This window comes from Vulpes lagopus, chromosome 6 (assembly GCF_018345385.1).
Source record: "Vulpes lagopus strain Blue_001 chromosome 6, ASM1834538v1, whole genome shotgun sequence".
Taxonomy (NCBI): Eukaryota; Metazoa; Chordata; class Mammalia; order Carnivora; family Canidae; genus Vulpes; species Vulpes lagopus.
The window spans coordinates 49482134-49505046 of record NC_054829.1 but is presented as its reverse complement, the minus strand read 5'-3'; the positions used below and the strand labels follow the sequence as shown (position 1 = coordinate 49505046).

Sequence of the window (22913 nt, the reverse complement as noted above, 5' to 3'; positions counted from 1 at the left end):
AGGTATGATTTGTTCAAATATGCTTTCTGGCCCTCTGGCCCTCTTGGCACCCTCTGGAACCCCAATTATTAGCAGATTTTTCCTTTCTGAGGCTGTCATTTATTTCCCTTAACCTTTCCTCATGGTCTTTTAATTGTTTTTCTCTTTTTTTTCCTCAGCTTCATTCCTTGCCATCAACTTGTCTTCTATGTCACTCACTCTTCTATTTCATTAACCCTCACCGTTAGGACCTCCAGTTTGGATTGCATCTCATTTAATTGATTTTTAATTTCGGCCTGATTAGATCTAAATTCTGCAGGCATAAAGTCTCTTGAATACTTTATGCTTTTTTCCAGAGCCACGAGTAGCTTTATAATTGTGCTTCTGAATTGGCTTTCAGATGTCGAATTGTAATCCAAATTCTGTAATTCTATGGCAGAGAGTACTGTTTCTGATTCTTTCTTTTGTGGTGAGTTCTTCTTTCTAGTCATTTTTCTCAGTGCAGAGTGGCTGTATGAGTGGGCAGTGTCAAGAATATAAACCACGATCTAGGTAAATTTCACCCTAGATGATTGTGCCAAGGTCAGAGACCAGAAGTTGAAAACAAAGATCAGAACGAAATAAAACAAAAGGACCACTAAAGTGAAAAACAAATTTTAAAACAAAGTAGTAAAAAATAAAAGACTAAGGATCCTAAAGAAGAAGAGAAAAAGATAAAAGAAAAAAAGGGGGAGGGGTGACTGGAAGATGGTAGAGATGAAGAAGTTGTAGTGGAGGGAGAATGTAGTCTAACTGAGGGGTCCTAGAGGCTGATCATCTTGTTTCTCAGTATATTAAGTTCTGTATATTAGAAGATACATAGTCCCAAATTTATATAAAGCCAAAATACTTGTAGAGGGCCCCAACGTCGACCACCAAACCATAAATGAGATAAAAGAGGGGCACAGAATGGGAATTTGGGATCTCACAGAATGAACCAGCACAGTATACCAGTTGGTTCTGGGTGCATGCTGGTCATGTTTTAGAAGGTATTAACTTCCATCATTGTAGAACAAAATGAGGCAGAGGAAACAAAAAACACAAAACAAAACAAAAAAAAACATATCTTGTATATCTCTCAAAATTAAATTGAGTACGTTGAAGAATCTAGAAGTGGAAAATACATCTAGGACCTGTATTATAGAAATATGAAAGTCAAAAAGGAAGAATCTTAAAAATTAACAGGTGCTAAAACATTGTAGTTAAGGTGGGAAAAGAGAAAAAAATGGAAATTTATAGTCTGATATAAAAACGAGTTGTACAGAAGAAAAAAAAAAAAGGAGGGGTACCCTCTGGTTCTGTATACTATAAATCCCTCAACTTCCCCTCGAGCTTTCCAGCGCTGCTCTGTCAAGAACTTGCTCTCCCCCTGTCCTTCCAGCTGGTCTTCTGGGGGAGGGGCCTGCTGTGCTCTCAGGTATGTGCACCTGGGGGAGCTGCCCCGCCCCCTGCCAGGTGCACGGCTCAGTGGGAGCTGTTTATCATGTGAGGCCCCTGTTCCCTGAGGCCCCGCCCCTCCCAGGCACAGAGTGACACCAGGAGGAACAACGCCACTGGCGGCGGCCAGGTCTCCAGCCCTGGAGTCAGCTCCCGCAGTAACTACCGCAGCTCTCAGTCCGCACAGATCTAGATGCTCCCAGGACAGTGGGGGTCCTGATCTGCACAGTCGAAGCGCCGGGCGGCAGGAGCGTCCCCACTGTCTTGTGCCCTCCCCACCTCCTCCTGTCCCGGGGGGAGTGCAGGCTCCTGGGCTGTGTCCCCCGGCGCCCTGGGCTCTGGGGCCTTCACCGCTGGAATGGAGGTCCCCGGGCATGGCTCCCGAAGGCAGCAGGGCGCAGCCCCCTCCGCCCGGAGCCCCCACCTGACCCACAGGCTTCTCCCCGAGGCCCCGCTGGGCGGCTCCAGCCCTTTATTGAGCTCCGCCCGTGGTGTGAGGTACACTCTCCTCTGGGGTCACCTCCTCTGTTAGTGACCCCGGGAACCTGGAGGCTCCACTGTCCCTCCTGGGACCCTGCCCGAGTTCCCTGCTGAGCGCCCTTCAATCCGGGAAGAATCTGGCGCGGATTTTTAAAGTTCCCGCTTCTTCGGGGCTGGGCTTTCCTGTCCCCGAGGTTCTCACCATCCCCCTTAGCCCGGTTTCTCGCAGGTCCCCCCACCCACTTGAGTCTTTTTTATTTGTTTCCGTCTTCCTACCTTGTTAGAAGCACAAACCCTTCTCTCTGTAGCATTCTAGCTGTTCTCTCATTAAATCTCAGGTCCAATTCGTAGGTTTTCAGGATGATTTGAAAGTAATCTAGGTAAGTTGGTGGGGCCGAGTCACTTGGGGACCCTATTCTTCCACCATCTTGCCCCTCCCCACCTAATCTTTTTGAAAGTATAATTCCCTCCCCCCAAAATTTGGACAGGGCACATGCCTAAGAGATCAGACCTACCTACAGGTAATAAATGGCTATACAGTGTTACCTCAGTATCTGTAAAACTACCACGTTTCACAAGATTCTAAAGGAAAAATTGTTTTCTAAGTTTTAACAACATACACATTTTAGGCAACCTACAGAATAAGAAAAGAATTGCAAATGACACATCTGATAAAGGGTTAGTACCCAGATACATAAAGAACTTATAAAACTCAACACCCCAAAACCAAGTAATCCAATTGAACATAAACAGATATTTCTCCAAAGAAGACAAACAGATGGCCAACGGACATGTGAAAAGATACTCATTATCATATGTCATCAGGGAAATGCAAATCAAAACCATATCTCTCATCCATCAGAATGGCTAAATTCAAAAACAGAAGAAACAACAGGTGTTGGAGATTATGCACTGTTGGTGAAAATTTAAACTGGTGCATCTATGGTAGAAAACAGTATGGAGGTTCCTCAGAAAATCAAAAATAGAACTAATTTATGACCCAGCAATCACACTACTGGGTATTTCCCCAAATATAAGAACACTAATTCAAATGGATATGTATGCCCTTTGTTTATAGCAGCATTATTTACAAGAGCCAAGATACAGAAGCAGCTCAATTGTCCATCAACTGACGAGTGGATGAAGAAGACAATGGAATATTATTTAGTTATAAAAAGCATGAAATCTTCCCATTTGCAAGGACATGGGTGGAGCTACAGAGTATGCTAGGTGAAATACGTCAGTCAGAATAAAACAAATACTATATGATTTCATTCATATGTGGAACTTAAGAAATTAAACAAGCAATAGGTTAAAAAAAAAAACAAAAAAAACAAAAAAACCCCAGAAAAACCAAGAAACAGACTCTTAATTACAGAGAACAAACAGATGGTTACCAAAGGGAGGTAATTGGGGAAGTGGGTTAAAAAGTGATGGGCATTAAGAAGTGTACTTGTGATAAGCACCAGGTGATCTATGGAAGTATCAAATTACTATATTGTACACCTGAAACTAATATTACATCGTACTTTAACTAACTGAAATTAAAATAAGAACTTTTTAAAAAACAATATACATATTCTAAAAAAAAACACTGACAATAGAAAAACAAATGGTAGGTGATAATTTATCTGATTTCAAAACCTTATATGCACCCAAGCAACTAAATACTGGTAACAAATATTTTGTTAATTTTCTAAGAAAATAAATGATATTAATAAAAACTGAAGGATGTATTATAATAGTACATAGTATGTATGGGGAAAACCTGATCCTCTTTGTTGACAGAAGGCTATTGATACTGTAATGTCCTGAGTCAGGAGAGGGTCAGATTGAAACAGGCTGTGTCATGGTAGTCTCAGTAGTAACACATGTGCAACAATGATTTTCAGATATTTATATCTTGGCAAGTCCCAGCTATTCTATAACTTCAAATAGCAATATAATAATATATATGATGTGTTCAGATGTTTTTATATAATCATGCATTCTTTTACAGTTAATATCTAAACATTGGCAATTATATTAATCATAGAGGTCTGGACTCAGACATTACAAGTAAATGGCTTATTATATAAGGAAATATATTTAATGGTGAAAAATTAGATGCTGAGAAATTTACAAATTCAGGATGACCTTTTATTATTACAGAGTTGAGAAGCGAAACATATTTATCCTTAATATTTCAAAGTAGAATATTCATAATATATAAAATTTAGTTGTATATTATCCTAGTTACAATCACATAGAATCTCAAAGTTACAGATAATGTGGTCAAATCCTTGTTTATCTTATTGCCTATATCTTTTTAAAATTATTTTTCATGGTCACAGATATTTTGAGTATTTTCCATAGACATTTTTATTAAAAATATTTTACTTTGTCAATTAGGTTTGTATTCCTTTCTAGTCACCAGAAAAGCTTTATAATATAACGGCATTCAAATATTCTTACAAATTTCAGTGTCTTCCTCAAGAATTACTGATTCTCTACTCGATAACATATTATAAAAGAATATTTCATATCACGTTCACTCCCTGTAAAATTAACTCAATTTTTTAATTAAATAAGTTAATGACTCATTAGGTATTTTAGTTTTTACATGATTAGGATCTATTTTTAAACTAAGTTAAAACCCAAAATGAACAAAAGAAATGGAAGAGACTTTTCCCTAAAATCAAAATTAAATGAATTTCAAGTAGATTTCTTCATTCTTTTAAAATATATTTGCCACTGCAAATAAGAAAATGAAAATCACTCCCTTTAAGAAATATTTCCCACAAAAAACAAAGCAGTCAGCAAATGTAAAATTATGTACTTTAGTGAAAACCTAGTGAACCTATTTATAAAGAAATACAAATTAGGATACATTAACTTAATTTTTTTTTCAAATGTTAACATTTTAAATTTAATTACCGTATAAAAAATTAACAAATTGCCTTTTATTGTTTGAATTATCTTTCAGTCAAAGGTCAGTTTGGAAAGACTCTTCAAGTAGACGTAACATTGCATGCTCTCTGAATTAGGAATATATTTTAGCAGAATGGGGTGTAAATACCTTAATTCCTACCTGGGTAAAGAAGGGTTCGTAAATCTCAACTCCTTTATCAGATCCTTGGAGTAATACCTCCTGGCCACGTCTCCAGCTATACCGAACAGGTGGATTGGAATTGGCAACACACCGGAGGAACACTGTTCTTTCATAGTAAAATTGTTCTTTAGCTTCACCTATACTTTGATGAACAGTTACTACTGGGTCATCCAAATCTAAAAAAAATAAATAAATAAATAAAAACAACCAAATGACACTGTTATGAGTTACACAGCTTTTATAGGTATTAAACATATAAAATCTGACCAAAGGTGCATTTTCATAAGGGATTTTATTGCTTATCATTAGACTCACTTTTTTTAAATTTAGTTTATTGAACTCATTTAGAGAAAGTTCCAATGATAGGCAGAGAATACAATAGCTACTTTCTAAGAGCTATGCCTGCTGAGATAGTGCAAATGACTGCATATTTCCAACAGAGCTCCATGAGAGAGATCGGAATCCAAGACCTTTAAATTCAAGAGATTAGCCAAAACAATGAAACACAGTGACAGGGAAATAAATACCAAACAGCTCAACAGACTCTTTCCCTGAATACACTTCTTTTCCAAACATTTATAACTAATATATTCAAAGCAATCAAGAATTATGTTTAAAAATTATTATTCTTATATTAAGAAAATATGATCTTACACTGGGTTAAGTTTTTCCTTCATCTCAGATTTTATTTCCCAGATTATATTTGCTAATTTGAAATGTGATAAAAGGTTGTGTTAAAAGCATTAATGTTCCTACTACAGGTGATGGGGACTAAATTTTTGCCATCTTACATGTATTCTAAAGAAGGGATATATACCACAATATTTAGTAAACTTTTCTGGGGGGAAAAAAGACAAACAATACAATCTTGGGCTTTGTATGAACTTGGGTTCATAGAGTCTTTCTCTCTACTACCTTATCCTACTATTGTTGTGTGAAAACAAAGACAGTTAAGTAAACGAGTGGATGATGAATGTTGCGGAGTCCCAGTAAAACTATTTACAAATGCAAATGCCTCAGCCAGATTTGGCTCATGGGCCATAGTCTGCCAAAGATTGCCAACTCTTGATTTACCACATTCCAGTTTCTTTCATTAAAAGAAGAAGAGATTAAAAAATGAACTTGCCTTAAAACAATTGCGTTGTATATTTGTAAGTTGCTAAGAGAATAGATCTTAAAAGTTGTCATCTCAGGAAGAAAGCAAAACAAAACATCTGTACCTATGCATGGTGATAGATGTTAACTGAACTTATGTGGTCATCATTTTGCAATATGGACAAATATACAATCATATATACATGAAACTAATATTATATGTTAATTATACTTCAACAAAAAAATGGGGAAAATAAATCAATAACAACAATAACAAGCTCTTGGTTCCATGTGCAACTATTAACCTAGTATGTACTTACTAAATATGAGGCAAACATTTGCTGTATTTAAATATTAATTTCATCCAGCTTTGTCCCTTTTGGCTTTCTAACTGAAAGATTACTTAGTGCTCTTGGTAATTCAAAGATTACTTTGTGCTCTTAGATTTCCTCATCAATAAATGAGAATAATAATGGTACCATACTATTAGGGCTGTTAGAGAATTAAATGAGCTAGTCCTTAAAGCCTTAAGCACATAGTAAATGCTCGATAAAAGTTAGCTATTATTATTACTCATCATTATTGGAGTTTCATTTAGACTTCCATTTATTTTACATTGTTTCCTTACCTTTATCCACCAATTCATAATGCACTCAACTCTCATTTTAAATAGATAAAAGTGTTATTTTGTCATTTGTTCAGGCTAGTGATTTTTTACATGACAATACTTTCATGTGAACACTGAAGAGAAGCTACAATATTATATAAATATAAGAATAGTGGTGTGTGAGCACATGCTACCCTGAATATTTGAAAGGCACTGTTCTTTAGAAAAGATTCTTCATGATGCATTAAAATAATAAAAGCCAACAAAAGTAGTGAAGTAATAGCTGCCCTAAGGAATCAAAGAACAGAATCCCAAATTTTCCCAGTTTTAAAAAAGTTTTTTCCAAATGTGAATTGCTTGACAGCCCTACTTAAATTTCTAGTTTTGCAACATTCTGAGTTTTTTCCCCCCAACATTAGAATCTTTTCACAGCGACCTCAAAGGCCTCTAATTATAGTACTATAAATTTACGGACCAACTGCTGCTTTTTTGGTAAAGTTTAAGGAAATTTCAGTTTCAATTCATTCTATTAGCTGTGCAGGGATGTATGTTATGTGGTTTTAATAATCAGTGAACTTAGGGATACCAGCATCATTATCATGAAACGTTTAAAGGCCTTTTAAATATACAAAACATTCACTTATTTATTTGGTGATTAGTCCTTCACATACAAATCAAATCCTAAAGAAGATTGATTTGGTGAATTCAGTCTTAGAGACTTGAAAAAAAAAAAAGGTATTGTGAGTTGATTGTAAACTTTTTTTTTTCTTACTCAAAACATAGTTTCTTTTAGTCATAGTCTCATTTTCAGAAGACATGAGCTGTATTATGTTGTAAAAACAAAATTCTGAAGCCAGCAAGTTTAGGAAGAAAACAGAATTGGATGGTAATCAATGTAACAATGATGATTCTCCTTGGATTCCAAATAGCTATTATTGTACTTTACAATATCCATTTATTGACATATACCCAGTTATTTCTTTGTTAGGTGGTGGTGTCAATGGGCTCAGTCAGGAATAGACCAAACGCGAACAAACATTTAAACATGCTCTTCTCTGATCTCTGTAAGTTTTGGGTCACTGGCCTTCTGAGAATCTAATCCTGTGACAATGGCTTACTGAATATTGTATTGGCAGAACTATGTGTTGGATTCACCCATGTTTAGGAATTTCTATTTCACAAAACTCCTAAATGATATTTTTTAGACTAAAAAACAGACATGACAAAAACAAGATATCTTCTAGAAAAGTCAAATAATGGCAAGCCTAAAAATACATTTTCTGTGTGTGTGTGGGTTTATACACACATATACATTTATATGTAGTTTTATATACATACATATACATCACTTAAAACAGTATATACATTTAATATAAACTCTACACAGTATTACTGAATATGTGTATTTGTTTAGGTCAGGTTTCGTGGAAAAGAGTTTCTAAGATAGAGGTACCCGTGTATTGGGAAGTACCTTCTTGATCAACACTCAGAGTGAACGACTTAGGATTGTCAAGGAGGAGAGCTGAGCTACAGCACAGTTGCAACAAAAATCTCTGTACCTCTAGAGAAGTGATGGAGCTGTAATATCTCCTCAGAGCTGTCCTGCCCTAAGGCAAGGCAACTAAGACTTAGGCCCCATCTCCTCTCCATCAACCAGCCCTTGACTGTGTGCTATTCCCACCTAGGGTGCATGACCTCAGGAGGGATAGCTCTGTTTGGTTTAGGGCAATTTCTAAAGAAGGATTTAGCTGATAGCCTTCAGCTGCTTAAACTCTCAGCAGCTGGAGGAATGAGTCCTTCAGTACTGAGGAAGGGGTCTGGCTGGTACACCATAGCATCTGATTAGATACATTTTCTAGATATGATAATTCACTCTATCTGGGAAAAGCTATTTCAAGATGCTGGTTAGTCCCGGGAAAACTGTCAAAAGCAACTGTGGTGAGATGATATTCCTCATCTCTTTCTACTATTACCATTCTAAAGTACTCCCATCCTGGTCTAGTAAATTCTTTGGCATAAGTAGGTTACTTAATGAGGTCACCAGATCTTTGTCACTGAGGATTTTGAGCCTCAGGTCACTACGTTCTTCTCAAGTCATTACTGATGCACTTATCTGTTTACCACCAAAATTTCTCAAGAGAATACCAAGAAATCATTCGGTGGGTTATCTGGGTATCAACATATTATATACTCTCTCACTGTGTAACAACAGTCCTACCTCCAGCTGGTCATATGGACCAGTTAACTCCCTCCAGAAAGGTGATTCCTCTTATCTGTTTTTCCTAACACAGAAAGCCTAAAGTAAATGAGTAGCAGCAATGGCTTGAAGATTGATGGGGCTCTTGCTGTGTCACTTAATAGAAGCTTTAGAACTAGGACTTCTAAACTGGTGGAGCTCAGAGTTTCAGGAAGAGAAACAGAGATTCCCCAAGTGCATCATTGAATGTGATAGTAGTAAGTGGGTCACTCTTTGATTTTAAACCTATGTATTCCATATTTTTTAAAAAAGCACATTATATAACAATAGTCATTGATTTAGAATGCACACTTTATCTTGGAGAATAGGACCCCTTGCTTACCAGCCATTATCTCTCTGAGACTCAGTTGCCTCCTCCAAAGGCCATTCTATCAATCTAGTAAATTGGAATTTTTAGGTGATAGAGAATATATGACCAGAGAATCCCATGACAACGTTTTCAACGCTCTATCTTCACTTATGCAAGATGTGCTTTTCATCCCATGAGTAGTTAGATGGGATCCTGTGTTAAGAATAAAACATTCTAAAGGCCCTTGGGTAGGGCTGTTGCTGACATCAGCATAAACATCCATACCCAGAATATATGTCAAATCCAGTCCAAATGATGTAGTCACATCAAGGGTAAAAGAGGTCTAACTAATATAACCAACTTGCTACCAAGGGATAGGTTTGAATTTTGAAGGATAGCACTTTTCCTGTGTCAAGTGTTGGTCTCTGTTGCTTCCTGGTTAGATATTCAATAATGGCAGTAGATAGATCAACTTTCATGGACGAGGATTCATGGTTCAAGCTTATGCATAACCTCCATCCCTACCATTATGGCAATTCTGTTCATGAGCCTGTTGTGCTATTTATGAGAAGCCAGTGACAGAAGTTGGTTGTTATCAACTGTTTGTGCTATTCTGTTTCATCCTTTTGTGCTTCTGTGGTGGATCCTTTTTGGTCTTCAATAATATGCACTCCCATAGATTCATCAGCATACCTGAACACACCTCTTTCCATTCAAAGCAGGTTACGAGGGACACTACCTAAACCAAAGTTCTGCCCATTGGAAAGATGTTCCTTTGTTCTCTCAGGAACAACCCAGAGAGGGGCAGTACTGAAGCAGCAATCCAGTTTTTGGCTTGCATACATATACTGAGTGGCCCATCATAAAAAAGTCTAGCGTTTTTTCTTCACCATCAACTTCTAAGTAACCCACTCTGTGGGCAGATAAGACCTGAGAAAAAGGAACTGGCAAAACATTGATAGATACCATGAGGATCTGGGCACCTTCTTGTACAACTTACTTGGGTCCTTGGATCCTGGCCATACCTTATCCTGAATTTCCCAATGCCATATTCTATCATCTGACCTATTTTATGGCTGGATGTTGGTAGATGTGACAAAGCTCAATGTGTGATTGGTGGTTCAGACCACATGGTCATTTGATATTCCATATTCAGATACTTCATCTCTACCAATGCCCAGTAGTACACTAGGAGCTATTTTATGAAAGGGGCATTATTCTTGACTTTAGAAAGCATGGTCTTACCAATAATCCTATAAATTTAGTTTATAATTCTATCAGTATTGCTGTAAACCATACATTTTTTCCAGCACTGATAGGTTATATGACTCAAGCCCCAGGGTCACTTACATCACAGCATAGGCAAACTAGAGAACCCTTTCCTACTCTGAAACATAGTTGAAGTTGATAGTTGAAGCCTTCTGAATTACCTGATAAATGGATTGAAATGGTATTTCCAAGTGTGGAGTGTGCTGTGGAACCCAAAAAGACTTAGCAGGAACTGTGTTTCCTTTGAAGGTAGGAATTGTGAGATGCAATAACTGGTGCTTTACTTTGGAGAGGATAACCTGGCAAGGCACATACAACAGAACCTGTAAAATTTTACTAATACTGTGGGCCCCTGAATCTTCATAGGCTTATTACAATTCTCTGGATTATGCAATGTCTTATCAAGATATTCAATGTACTTGCCAATTCTTGTTTATCTGGACTGATAAACATGATCTCTTTGGTATAGTGGACCAATAACATGTTCAACAGAATGTTATGAAACAGAGTGAGAGTTAATTTAGCTTTAGGGCAAATATATGCTACTGTCCATCTCAAGTGAATGCAAATTATTTGTAATCTTCTTTCCTAACAGAAATGAAAAGAAACACATTAACAGTTATTAACGGACACACAGTATGTACCTAGGCCATGTTATCCTACTCTAGCAAAAACAGACGATCTGGTAAAAGCTGCAACGAGGGCACTACTTGGATGAGTTTGTCATAGTCCATTGTCTTCCTCTAGGTTCCCTCTGGTTTCATCAGGAGACAACATTGTCAATAAATGAAATATGATATGGACTACCACCAGCACATCTTTTAAGGTTTTAAGGGTGGCATTAATCTCTATTTCTCTTGGGATATAATATTATGTTCAATAAATCTCAGCTCAAAGTGTGGAAGTGTCAGAGGCTTCAATCTGGCCTTCTCACTAGGATAGCTCTACCTCGAAATATCAAGAAATCAATATGGAGGTTCTGACAACTAGCAAATATGTCCATTCCAATTACACAACTGGAGACAAGATAAATGACAACAGGGTGGATCTATGGATCGGTAGACCCAATGTGAGCCTGTCATAGGCCACAATTCCATTTATTACCTGGCACCTATATGTCCAACTCTAATAATATAAGGGCTTGAAAATTCTGTAGAATATCAGGTATTAAGGTCAACTTAGATGCTGTGTATCATAGTCCTCAAAATGTTTCACAAGTTTGCTTTTCCTAGAAAATGGTTATTCAAATAAGGGGATATAGATGCTTTAAACAAAGAATTTGGAGAATCATTACCATATACACTTGGAATGGTGTTGCTGGGTTCCTTCGAGTGACTCAATCTCCCCTTCAGTCAAAGAGTTCAAAGTATGAAAATTACCTTAGGTGCAGCAATTGGGCAAAGAATAGCATAATTCAAAAGAAATATGTGACCATATTCGGCCTCCTGATCATCAATCTGATTTTCTAATAGTGTAGACAGGATAATTCCCTTGTTGACTGTCCACTTATTTTTCCCTGTAGGATGCTATGTTTTATTGTCCATATTTAGAGCTCTCTGTTTGTCTATAGCCCTGGGTGCATTTTCACTAGCTGCTCATTAAGATAACTCTGCCCAACCTTGCTTGTGACAACTAAGCACTGACATCTAGATTCTATTATGTTGAGATCTTGACATTCTCATTCCTATCAGGGATCTCAATTTTGTATTAGCATCATATACCATCAACATTTGCCTACAGAGAACAAGTCACCTCTGAGCTTCTCAATGCTTTTCAATCTCAGTCATCAGCACATTCTTAATGCTTTAGGGGTGTCTTCAAAGACTTTACAAAGAAGATAGTGAATGGCTTTTCTGGACTCTCACGGGTATATTCACTTTAGCATATTCAGATACCTGAGTTTTTTGATACATTTTTCTACCATATGCACAGCAACTCTGGCATTTATACTTCTTTTATTGGGAAAGCTTGCTTTCCTCAAGCTTCCAACAGCTATCTAGCAGCAGCAACTCTCTCCTATCCTTGTCAAGTTGTCAAATTTTATAACTTGGGAGAATACTATCATATAAATAAACTCTTATTCTCTATCCCCATTTGATCTTCTCCATCTTCAATCTTATTCAATCTTATTCTCCAACCCACTTGATCCAGCAGCCTCATGATCCAATTCCATATATACTCTCCCATCTCCTGCCAGTAAATATTGCCACTCATCTGAAGTATAGACCCTTTCCTACTTTACAGCATTTCTGTGGCCATGTGATGACATCTATTGACTCTATATATTGAACTGGAGCCCAGGAATGGAGGTGGAGGTATATCTTCAGAGGGGTATTACCATAAAAGGAAGAAGTTTCTGAATCATCTTTAAGCAAGATGGTCATGATAGCCCTTAATTTGAAGGAAAAGACCACTTCTGCAGGCCCAGAAGGTTTATGGAGTATTGGATTTCAAGCTATCTTAAGTGATAAACTCAAATGTACTCCAAATCAGAGTTCTACTTGTTCTCAACCAGGTTTAAGATACTGGCTTAGCTGATTTGTTGGGGGTAAGGATTCAAATTTCTGTAAAGCTCTGCTATGCTTTTAAATACATCCTAAGCCTCACTTACTATCAGCTTTTATGATCTCTGGCTAAAGATGAGAGTCTCTTTATATTCGATGAAAGAGATCTTATTCTCACATATCACCTTCAATTCATTATTATTCACATTCAGTCTTTCATTCTTTTTCTCCACTGCATGAATAGAACAGCAGAAACAGATTTGATCATCATTATAATAATCACTTTCCCTTGAATTCTTCAAAAGCTAAAGATACTGAATTCATAGTGCATTACCTCCCACTAGTACCTATCCTTGTTCATCATCAGTGAAGGTTTTAACAATTTCACCACTACAGTATTCAAGAGCTATCAGTGGTTCACCTACTTCTAGAAATGGAGTCCTCACTATCAGCCAGTTGGGGGCTGATGGGGAGATTACCCATCTACTTGTAACATTCTATCTTAGAGTCTACATCTGAGACCATTTAGAATGATTCCTTGAAAATATGATTCTTTGGTGAAGACATGCATTCAGGAAACTTATTGAGGAGTGCCCTCAGGACCAATTCTTGTGTTGGTTTACAAAATTGCAAAATTGCGAAAAAAAAAAAAAAAGGTAGGAAATATTAGGCAGTGGGAGGAGTTAAACTGTGATGCATCACTACAAAGTCTCCAGATGATCCAGAAGGAGCTCTACAATTGGGATGGACTTTCATAGATTTCCTATATGTTCTATAAAGGATTGTTCTATAAAAGACACTGATAAATCACTGTTAGGGCTTCTCTGGTGAGAAGACTTGATCTTTGGTAGCTCTTTCCAAGTGAGGATAATTTTATGAGAGGTATTCACTTGAAAGTTAACATCTTTCAGCACACCCAGCATTTAGACAGAATACTAACTACATACAGTTTTATCCAAGGATCTTGAGGTTATCATTTCTAATTTTCTTCAGTCTTTATATATAGTTCAAATAATATAATATCTTTATTTAATATTCAGTTTTCATACTAAATGGCTTTGATAATATTATAAAACCACACTCTACTATTTTCTATTATTGCTGATATTTTATCTGGAATTATTTCTTCTCTTTAAAACAAATTTCTTTTAATTTAATAAGCTGAGTATGTGAAATTCAAACACCTAGAGATGATATCCATTGACAAATGCAAAATATTATTCGAAGTAAAGAGAATATTATTTTTATTATTTAAGAGAGGCCAAAACTCTTCACATTTATGAAATAATAAAAATCACTGATATATAATTTAATATACGAGTATCTGCCTTGAATACATTTTAATAACATAGCATGGCTTTATATAAAATATAACTATGTGGATATAAAGCATCCACACAGTAAATGTAAAGAAGATTGATCTATAGCTATTATGATTAATGTCAATTTTCAGCAAGGCTACGCATACATACAATAAAGTTAATCTAAGGAAAATTAGTTTCTTCCCATTAATAGAACAACTACTCCTGTCTAACTGAAATAATCTTCTAGAAACTTTCTCTTCGGCTGATTAAACATGTCAGGAACTGCCAAATTAAAGACATATACATATTTATGATGATATAAACTACATTTTTAACCCTAGAAAAATATATGAATTGAACTGGGTGACTGATTACTACAGGACTGAGAGAAAGGTGGGAGTTAAGGAAGGACTTGGCTTGGGCAGATGGGTAGACAGTCATTAACAGGAATATGAAATGTAAAGTAAACCTTTTTCTGGCCAGAGGAGACAGGGGAGATTATGAAAGATGAAGATGTTTTTGTTTAAATCATGCTAAATGTTTAAATCATGCTGAAGCACATATTGTTCTCCTTGTTAAAATGTACATAGACTGTGGGCAGAATAAGAAGTCTGGGCTACAGATATGGATTTGTGAGTCATCAGTATGCTGTGTGAGGGATGAGACCATTCAAGGCATGTGCAGAACAAAGAGAGGGAAGATCCAAGGAGAGAGCCCTGGGCAACACCAAGTGGAGGAAAAAAGAAGGGGAAACCATTGGAAAAAAAAAACTGAATAAAAACTCATGAAAAGGTAGAGACAAAACAAATCAAAAGGAAACAAAATAAATTCAAAAGTAATTCCACTGCCATGAAGGAGTTGGAAACCAGAATAAATGTTGAAAAGAGATCAAGGTAAGAATAGAACTGATAAATCACTTTAAGCTTGGCAAGAAATAGGTCACTGGTGGCCTTCACCATAGTTCTGTCAGAGGAATAGTAGAACCAATAGTCATTTTCCTGTGCCTTAAAGCAGTGAAAGCCAGTGAAAATATGGAGAGATTCATAGATAAAATACTTACAAGAAACTTGGTTCTGACAAGAAAGAATTAGAAGAGTAGCTAGAGGATAGCATGTGATCATAGGAATCCTGCTGTTTGCCTTGCTTTGTTTTCCTCTAAGCTGACAGACATATATTTAAGTCCAAATAAGGAAGAACCAAGAATTTATATGAAAAAAATAAGATAGTAGGTATCTTTACGAAAATGGCCAATATGTGAACTATTTTAATGGTATAATTACATGGATTATTTTTAAAAGATCTTATGCATTTATTTGAGAGAGAGAGTGTGTGTGTATGCGAAAGGCGGGGGGGGGGTGTGCAGAGGAAGAAGCAGAACTCCCTACTGAGCAGGGAGCCTGATGTAGGGCTCGATCCCAGGACCCGGGGATCATGACCTGAGCAAAGGCAGACACTTAACCGAAAGAGCACCCAGGCACCCTTAATTACATGGATTTTTCACCTTATCGGTAGTATATTCGATGTTTTTAGGAGGTGTTCACCCAAGCTTCCAATGTTTTAGATTACAAAACTTGGAATTATTTTTGACCTCTATTTTTTTAATAAAGACATAGATTTTCTACCTGAAAAAATCCAATGTTAGTGCTTATATATTCAATAGTCCTGTTTGAGATAAGGTTCACTAAATCATGGGAGCATTTGTTTAGTCTACTCTCCACTTAAACTAGGGTATTCTAGTGACCTCAAAGAGTTAACTCATCTCCCAGCATGCACAGGCACAATTAATCTATGTGCTTATGGTTAATCAGTTATTAATAGCAACCAAAATCATGGGGCGTAGTTACAAGTTAAAGAATCAATTAATCTCAAAAATAATCACAGCAGAGGCATGCTTTCCACAGGGCTTTATTCCACCATTTGGTCCAATTTTTCTTTCTTTAATCTTTGAATTAAACCAAATGAATCTGAAAACCCAGATGGCAAAGACACACTAAATACCATACTGGATGTCATCTTCCCCTCTGGGAAGTTCTAGAAATCTTAAAAAAAAATCTGAATATGTTTTCTCAAGGAATATAATCACTTAATACTCTTAGAGGCATGAAAGCTCATCATGTATACTGTTTCTCATTTTTTGGATACGAATTTATGTCACTATTATAATTATAGGATGAATGTGCAGGATAATAAATAGTGTTAATTAACCTGAATAAAATTAAGTCGCCTTAAAGTTATACAAAAAAGAAACTTATTAAATAATTATTAGACATATCAGTAATCAAGCAGAAGGTACTTCACTATAAACAAAGCATCAATGTCCATGATTTGCAGCCCTTTCTGCAGGTATTAATATAAAAGCAACATTTTCTTAGATAAATCAATGAAATATTTTGTGCATGTATTCACAAGAAGAGTTTCGTATCTTTTCCTACATAATGTTTCATACACAATGACTAATTTTATCTGATAACTCATAAAAGAAAACAAACAAAAATGAGTACTTGACACCAAATTCTCAAAAATGGGACATTTATAGAGGGAAGCTATCTCTAATATTTTGTCTCATTCTTATCTGAAATTTTGTTCTTATGGATCTACTTACACAAATTACACTGAATCTTCTGTAATTTTTAAATTTTATTAAGTTTTTAAATTTAATTCCAGAATAGTTAACATATGGTGCTATATTAGTTTCAGGTGTACAATATGGGGTTTCAACAGTTCAAGACATTGCTTAATGCTCATCATGATGAAGTGTACTCTTTAATCCTCATCACCTATTTCATCCATCTCCCCTCCCACCTTCCCTACATAACCACCAGTTTGTTCCCTATAGCTAAAAATCTGTTTCTTAGTTTGTTTCTCTCTTTTTTCCTTTTATTTGCTTTGTTTCTTAAATTCCACATATGAGTGAAATTATACGGTATCTGTCTTTCTTTGACTTATTTCACTTAGTCTTATATTCTCTAGCTCCAATCATGCTGTTCCAAACAGCACAATTTCATTCTTTTTTATGGCTAATATTCCATTGTGTGTGTGTGTGTGTGTGTGTGTGTGTGTGTGTGTGTAACCTCTTCTTTACCCATTCGTCTACTGATGGACACATGGGCTGCTTTCATAATTTGGCTATTGTAAGTAATGCTATAGGGATCCTTGGGTGGCGCAGCGGTTTGGCGCCTGCCTTTGGCCCAGGGTGTGATCCTGGAGACCCGGGATAAAATCCCACGTCAGGCTCCTGGTGCATGGAGCCTGCTTCTCCCTCTGCCTATGTCTCTGCCTCTCTCTCTCTCTGTGACTATCATAAATAAATAAAAAAAATAAAAAAATATGTAAGTAATGCTATAATAAACATAGGAGTGTATGTATCCCTTTGAATTAGTGTTTTTGTATTTTTTGGGTAATCACCCAGTAGTGTGATTACTGTATCACAAGATAGTTCTATTTTTAAATTTTTGAGGCACCTCCATACTCTTTTCCACAGTGAGTATACCAGTTTGCATTACCACCAACACTGCACAAGGGTTCCTTTTTCTACACATCCTTGACAATACTTCTTATATCTTGTGTTTTTTATTTTAGCTATTCTAATGGGTGTGAGGTGATATCTCATTTTAGTTTTAATTTAATATATCTGTGATGATGAGTGGTGTTGAGCAGGGGACAGATCGGACAGTACAGACTTCCCTAACATGCCAGCACAGCCAGCATTTCCTCAATTATACTGATTATCTACTCTGGGGAGAATGGCCTGAGACCCAGCTGGGGAGCCAGGCAGATCTCAAACCACCAAAGTCCCTACCAAATGCAGCCCATCCCATTTCAGCCCACTTCCTGTAGGAGAATGTGAAGCCTCAGAGCTCCAGTCACCAGTGATGGATTCATCCTTTCAAATAAATAAAGTATAATTGTGTTTTTTTTTAAAAAAGAAGGAACTACAAATCAGCATCTTCTGTATTTCTTCTTTGGAGAAATGTCTGTTCAGGTCTTCTCATTTTAAATTGAATTATTATTTTTTTTTTTGGAGGTGTTGAGTTCTATCACTTCTTTATATATTTTAGATACCAGCCCTTTATCACATATGTCATTTGGAAATATCTTCTCCCACTCAATAGGTTGCTTTTTACTTTTGTTGATTGTTTCTTTCATTGTGTGGAAGATTTTTATTTTGTTATAATCTCAATAGTTTACTTTTGCTTTTATTTCCCTTGCCTCAGGAGATATATGTAGAAAAAATGTTACTATGGCCAATTCCAGAAAAAATACTACCTGTGTTCTCTTCCAGAATTTAATGGTTCAAGTCTCACATTTAGATCTTTAATCCTTTTTAAGTTTATTTTTGTGTGTGGTATAAGAAAGTGGTTCAATTTCATTCTTTTGCATGGAGCTGTCTAGTTTTCCCAACACCATTTGTTGAACACTCTCCAATTGCATTGTCTTGCCTCCTTTGTCAAAGATTAATTGATCATTTGTGGGTTTGTTTTTGGGCTTTCTATCCTGTTCCACTCATCTATGTATTTTTCTGCCAGTACCAAACTTTTTTTATTACTACAGCTTTGTAGTAAACTTGAAATCTGGAATTTTTACACCCCCAACTTTCTCTTTCGTTTTTTTTTAAGATTGTTTTGGCTATTTGGAATCTTTTGTGGTTCCATACAAATATTAGGATTATTTGTTCTGGTTCTGTGAAAAGTTACATTGGTATTTCAATAGGGATTGCATTAAATCTGTAGATTGCTTTGGGTAGTATAGATATTTTAGCAATATTGGTTCTTCCAATCTATGAGCATAGGATATCTTTCCATTTGTGTCACCTTCAATTTCTTTCATCAGTGTTTTACAGTTTTCAGAGTATAGATCTTTCAGTTCCTTGGTTATGTTTTTTTCTAGATATTTTAGTTTTGGTGCAATTGTGTTTCTGCTTTCTTAATGTCTCTTTCTGTTGCTTCATTATTAGTGTATAAAAATACAGTGGATTTCTGTACACTGATTTTTGTATCCTGTGACCTTAACTGAATTCATTTTCAGTTCTGGTGGTTGTGTGTGTGTGTGTGTGTGTGGTCCTCAGGTTTTTCTGTATATAGTGTCATTCACCTGCAAATAGTGAATGTTTTACTTCCTCCTTACCAATTTGGATTCCATTTATTTCTTTTTCTTGTCTAATTTTTATGGCTACGACTTCCAGTACTATATTGAATTAAACTAGTATGAGTGGACTACCTTCTCTTGTTCCTGATCTCAGGGAGAAAGCACTCAGCTTTTCATCATAGAGTACAACATTAGCTGTAGGGTTTTCAAATATAGCCTTTAATTCGTTTTTTCAGATTTCATGTATTTATTCATGAGAGAAACTGAGAGAGAAAGAGAGAGGAAGAGACACAGGCAGAGGGAGAAGCAGGCTCCATGCAGGGTGCCCCACATTGGACTCGATCCTGGGACTCCAGGATCAAACCCTGGGCTGAAGGCAGGTGCTAAACCACTGAGCCACCCAGGGATCCCAAATATGGCCTCTATAAGGTGAATGTCTGTTCCCTCTAAACTTACTTTGTTGAAGGTTTTTTATCATTAATGTACATTGTACTTCATCAAATGTTTTTTTCTATATCTATTGATATGACCATATAGTTCTTATCTTTTCTCTTTTCATTGTGATGTATCACCTTGATTAATTTGCAAATATTGAACCATGCTTGCATCCCAGGAATGAATCTCACTTGATTGTGATGAAGGATTTTTTAATGTTTTGTTGGATTTAGTGTACTATTTTATTGAAGATTTTTTGCATTTATACTCAACAGAGATACTGATCTATAGTTCTCTCTTTTTGTAATGTTTTTATCTGGATTTGGTATCAGGGTAATGAATGCTAAATAGAATAGATTTGGAAGTTCTCCTTCCTCTTCTATTTTTTGTAATAATTTAAGAAAAATAGGTACTAATTCTTATTCAAATGTTTGATAGAATTCACCTGTGAAGCCATCTGGTCCTGGACTTTTGATTGTTGGGAGTTTTTGTTTACTGATTCAATTTCATTACTGGTAATTAGTTTGTTCAAATTTTCAATTTCTTCCTGATTCAATTTTGTGATGTTATAGGTTTCTAGGAATTTATCCATATCTTTTAAGTAGTCCAATTTGTTGTCATATAACTTTCCACAATATTCTTTTTTAATCCTTTGTATTTTATGGTGTCAGTTTTATTTCTCCTTTTATTTTTTTTTAGATTTTATTTATTTATTTATTTACTTATTTATTTGTCAGAGTGAGCACAAGCAGGGGGAGTGGCAAGCAGAGGGAGAGAGAGAGAAGCAGACTCCTTGCTGAGCAGAGAACCTGATGTGGAGTTCAATCCCAGGACCTGGGATCATGACCTGAGCCAAAGGCAGATGCTTAACCAACTGAGCCACTCAGGTGCTCCTCTCTCATTTCTGATTTTATTTCAGTCCTCTCTCTCTCTCTCTCTCTCTCTCTCTCTCTCTTTTTTTTGGATGGCTAAAGGTTTATCAATTTTGTTGATAGTTTTAAAGAACAAGCTCCTAGTTTTATTAACCTGTTGTACTGTGTTTTTTAAATTTTTTTTAGTTTCTATATCATTTATTTCTGCTCTAATCATTATTTCCTTCCTTCTACTAGTTTTGGGTTTTACTTGTTTTCAAGCTCCATTAGGGGTAAGGTTAGGTTGTTTATTTGAGATTTTTCTTGCTTCTTGAGGTAGGCTTGTATTACTATAAACTTCCCTTTTAGAACAACTTTTATGCATTGCATCCCAAAGATTTTGGACTGTTGTGTTTTCATTTTCATTTGTCTCAGTGTATTTTTAAAATTTCCTCTCTGATTTCTTGGTTGACACATTCACTGTTTAGTAGGTATGTTATTTAACTTCCATGTATGTGTGTTCCTTTCAGGTTTTGTGGTTGATTTCTAGCACACTATGTAGTCAGAAAAGATGCACGGGATGATTTCAATCTTCTTGAATTTGTTGAGACTTGTTTTGTGGCCTAATATGTGATCCATTCTGGAGAATGTTCTCTGTGTACCTGAAAAGAATGTGTGTTCTGCTGTTTTAGGATGGAATGTTCTAAATATATCTGTTAAATCCATCTGTTCCAATTTGTCATTCAAAGCCACTGTTTCCTTGCTGATTTTCTGTTTGGATGTTCTACCTATTGATATAAGTGGGCTGTTAATGTATACTACAATTATTATACTATGGATCCCTTCCTTTACTTTTATTATTAACTACTTTAAGTGTTTGGTTGCTCCCATGTTGAATGCATAAATATTTATGACTGTTACGTCTTATTCAATTTTCCCCTTCATGATTATATAGTACCTTATTTGTCTCTTGTTACAGTCTCTCTTTTAAAGTCTACTTTGTCCTATATAATTATTACTATCTTGGCTTTCTTTACACATCCACTTGCATGATAAATGCTTTTACAATTCATTTTCAATCTACATGCATCTTTAGGTCTGAAGTGAGTCTCTTGTAGGCAGTATATATAGAGAATGTGTCTTTTTCTTTTAATCCGTTTCGTCACCCTATGTCTTTTGATTGGAGTGTTTAGTTCATTTACATTTAAAGTAATTATTAATATGTATATATTATTGCCATTTTGTTACTTGTTTTATGGTTTTGATTTCTCTATTCCTTTCTTTTCTTGCTCCCTTCTCTTACAGTTATTTGGCTTTCTTTACTGATATATTTGGATTCCTTTCTTATTATTTTCTTCATATCCATTATTGGTTTTTGATTTGGGATTACCACTTGCTTTCTATGTAATATCTGTATACAACAGTCTATATGAAAGTTGATGGCCACTTGAGTTTGAACCCATTTGTTACTCCTCTCCTCCATAAATTTTAGATATATCCTGTCATACTTTATATCTTTTTATTTTATGAATCGTTTCACTGATTTTTACAGATGTACTTAGTTTTACTGCTTTTCTGCTTCCTACTTTCCCTACTCTTGCTTATGGTCTTTCCACTCAGAGTCCTATTTAACATTTCTTGCAGGGCTGGTTTAGTGGTTATGAATTCCTTTTGCTTTTATTTGGGAAACTATCTATTCATCTATTCTTCTATTCTGAATGATAGCCTTGCTGGATAGAGTATTTTGGTTATAGATCATTTCCTTTCAGCACTTTGAATGTATCATGTCATTTCCTTCTGCCCTGAAAAGTTTCTGCTAAAAAAATTAACTGATAGCATTATGAAGTTTCCCTTGTATGTAAATGTTTTTATTTTCTTGTTGCTTTTAAAATTCTCTAATCAGAAATAGTAAAAGGGATTATAAGGGAAAGGAGGGGAACTGAGTGGGAAAAATTAAAGAGGGAAACAAACCATGAGAGACCCTAACTCTGAGAAACAAGGATTGCCGAAGGGGAGGTGGGTTGGGGGCTGAGGTAACTGGGTGATGGGCACTGAGGTGGGCACTTGATGGGATGAGCGCTGGGTGTTATATGTTGGCAAATTGAACTTCAATAAAAACAAATGAAAAAAAATTGTCTAATCACTACTTTTTTGCCATCTTAATTATTATGTGCCTTAGTGTAGACCTAGT

The 22913-nt window shown here is 35.9% G+C and overlaps 1 protein-coding gene across 1 annotated transcript in view; it reads right to left on the bottom strand.

The window, feature by feature from the left end:
• MDGA2 (MAM domain containing glycosylphosphatidylinositol anchor 2) overlaps nt 1-22913 on the bottom strand; it is a 778807-nt gene that overhangs the window by 289044 nt on the left and 466850 nt on the right. Inside the window, 1 exon segment of the mRNA XM_041760034.1 lies at nt 5006-5202. Within this exon segment, the coding sequence (XP_041615968.1) occupies nt 5006-5202 (197 nt within the window).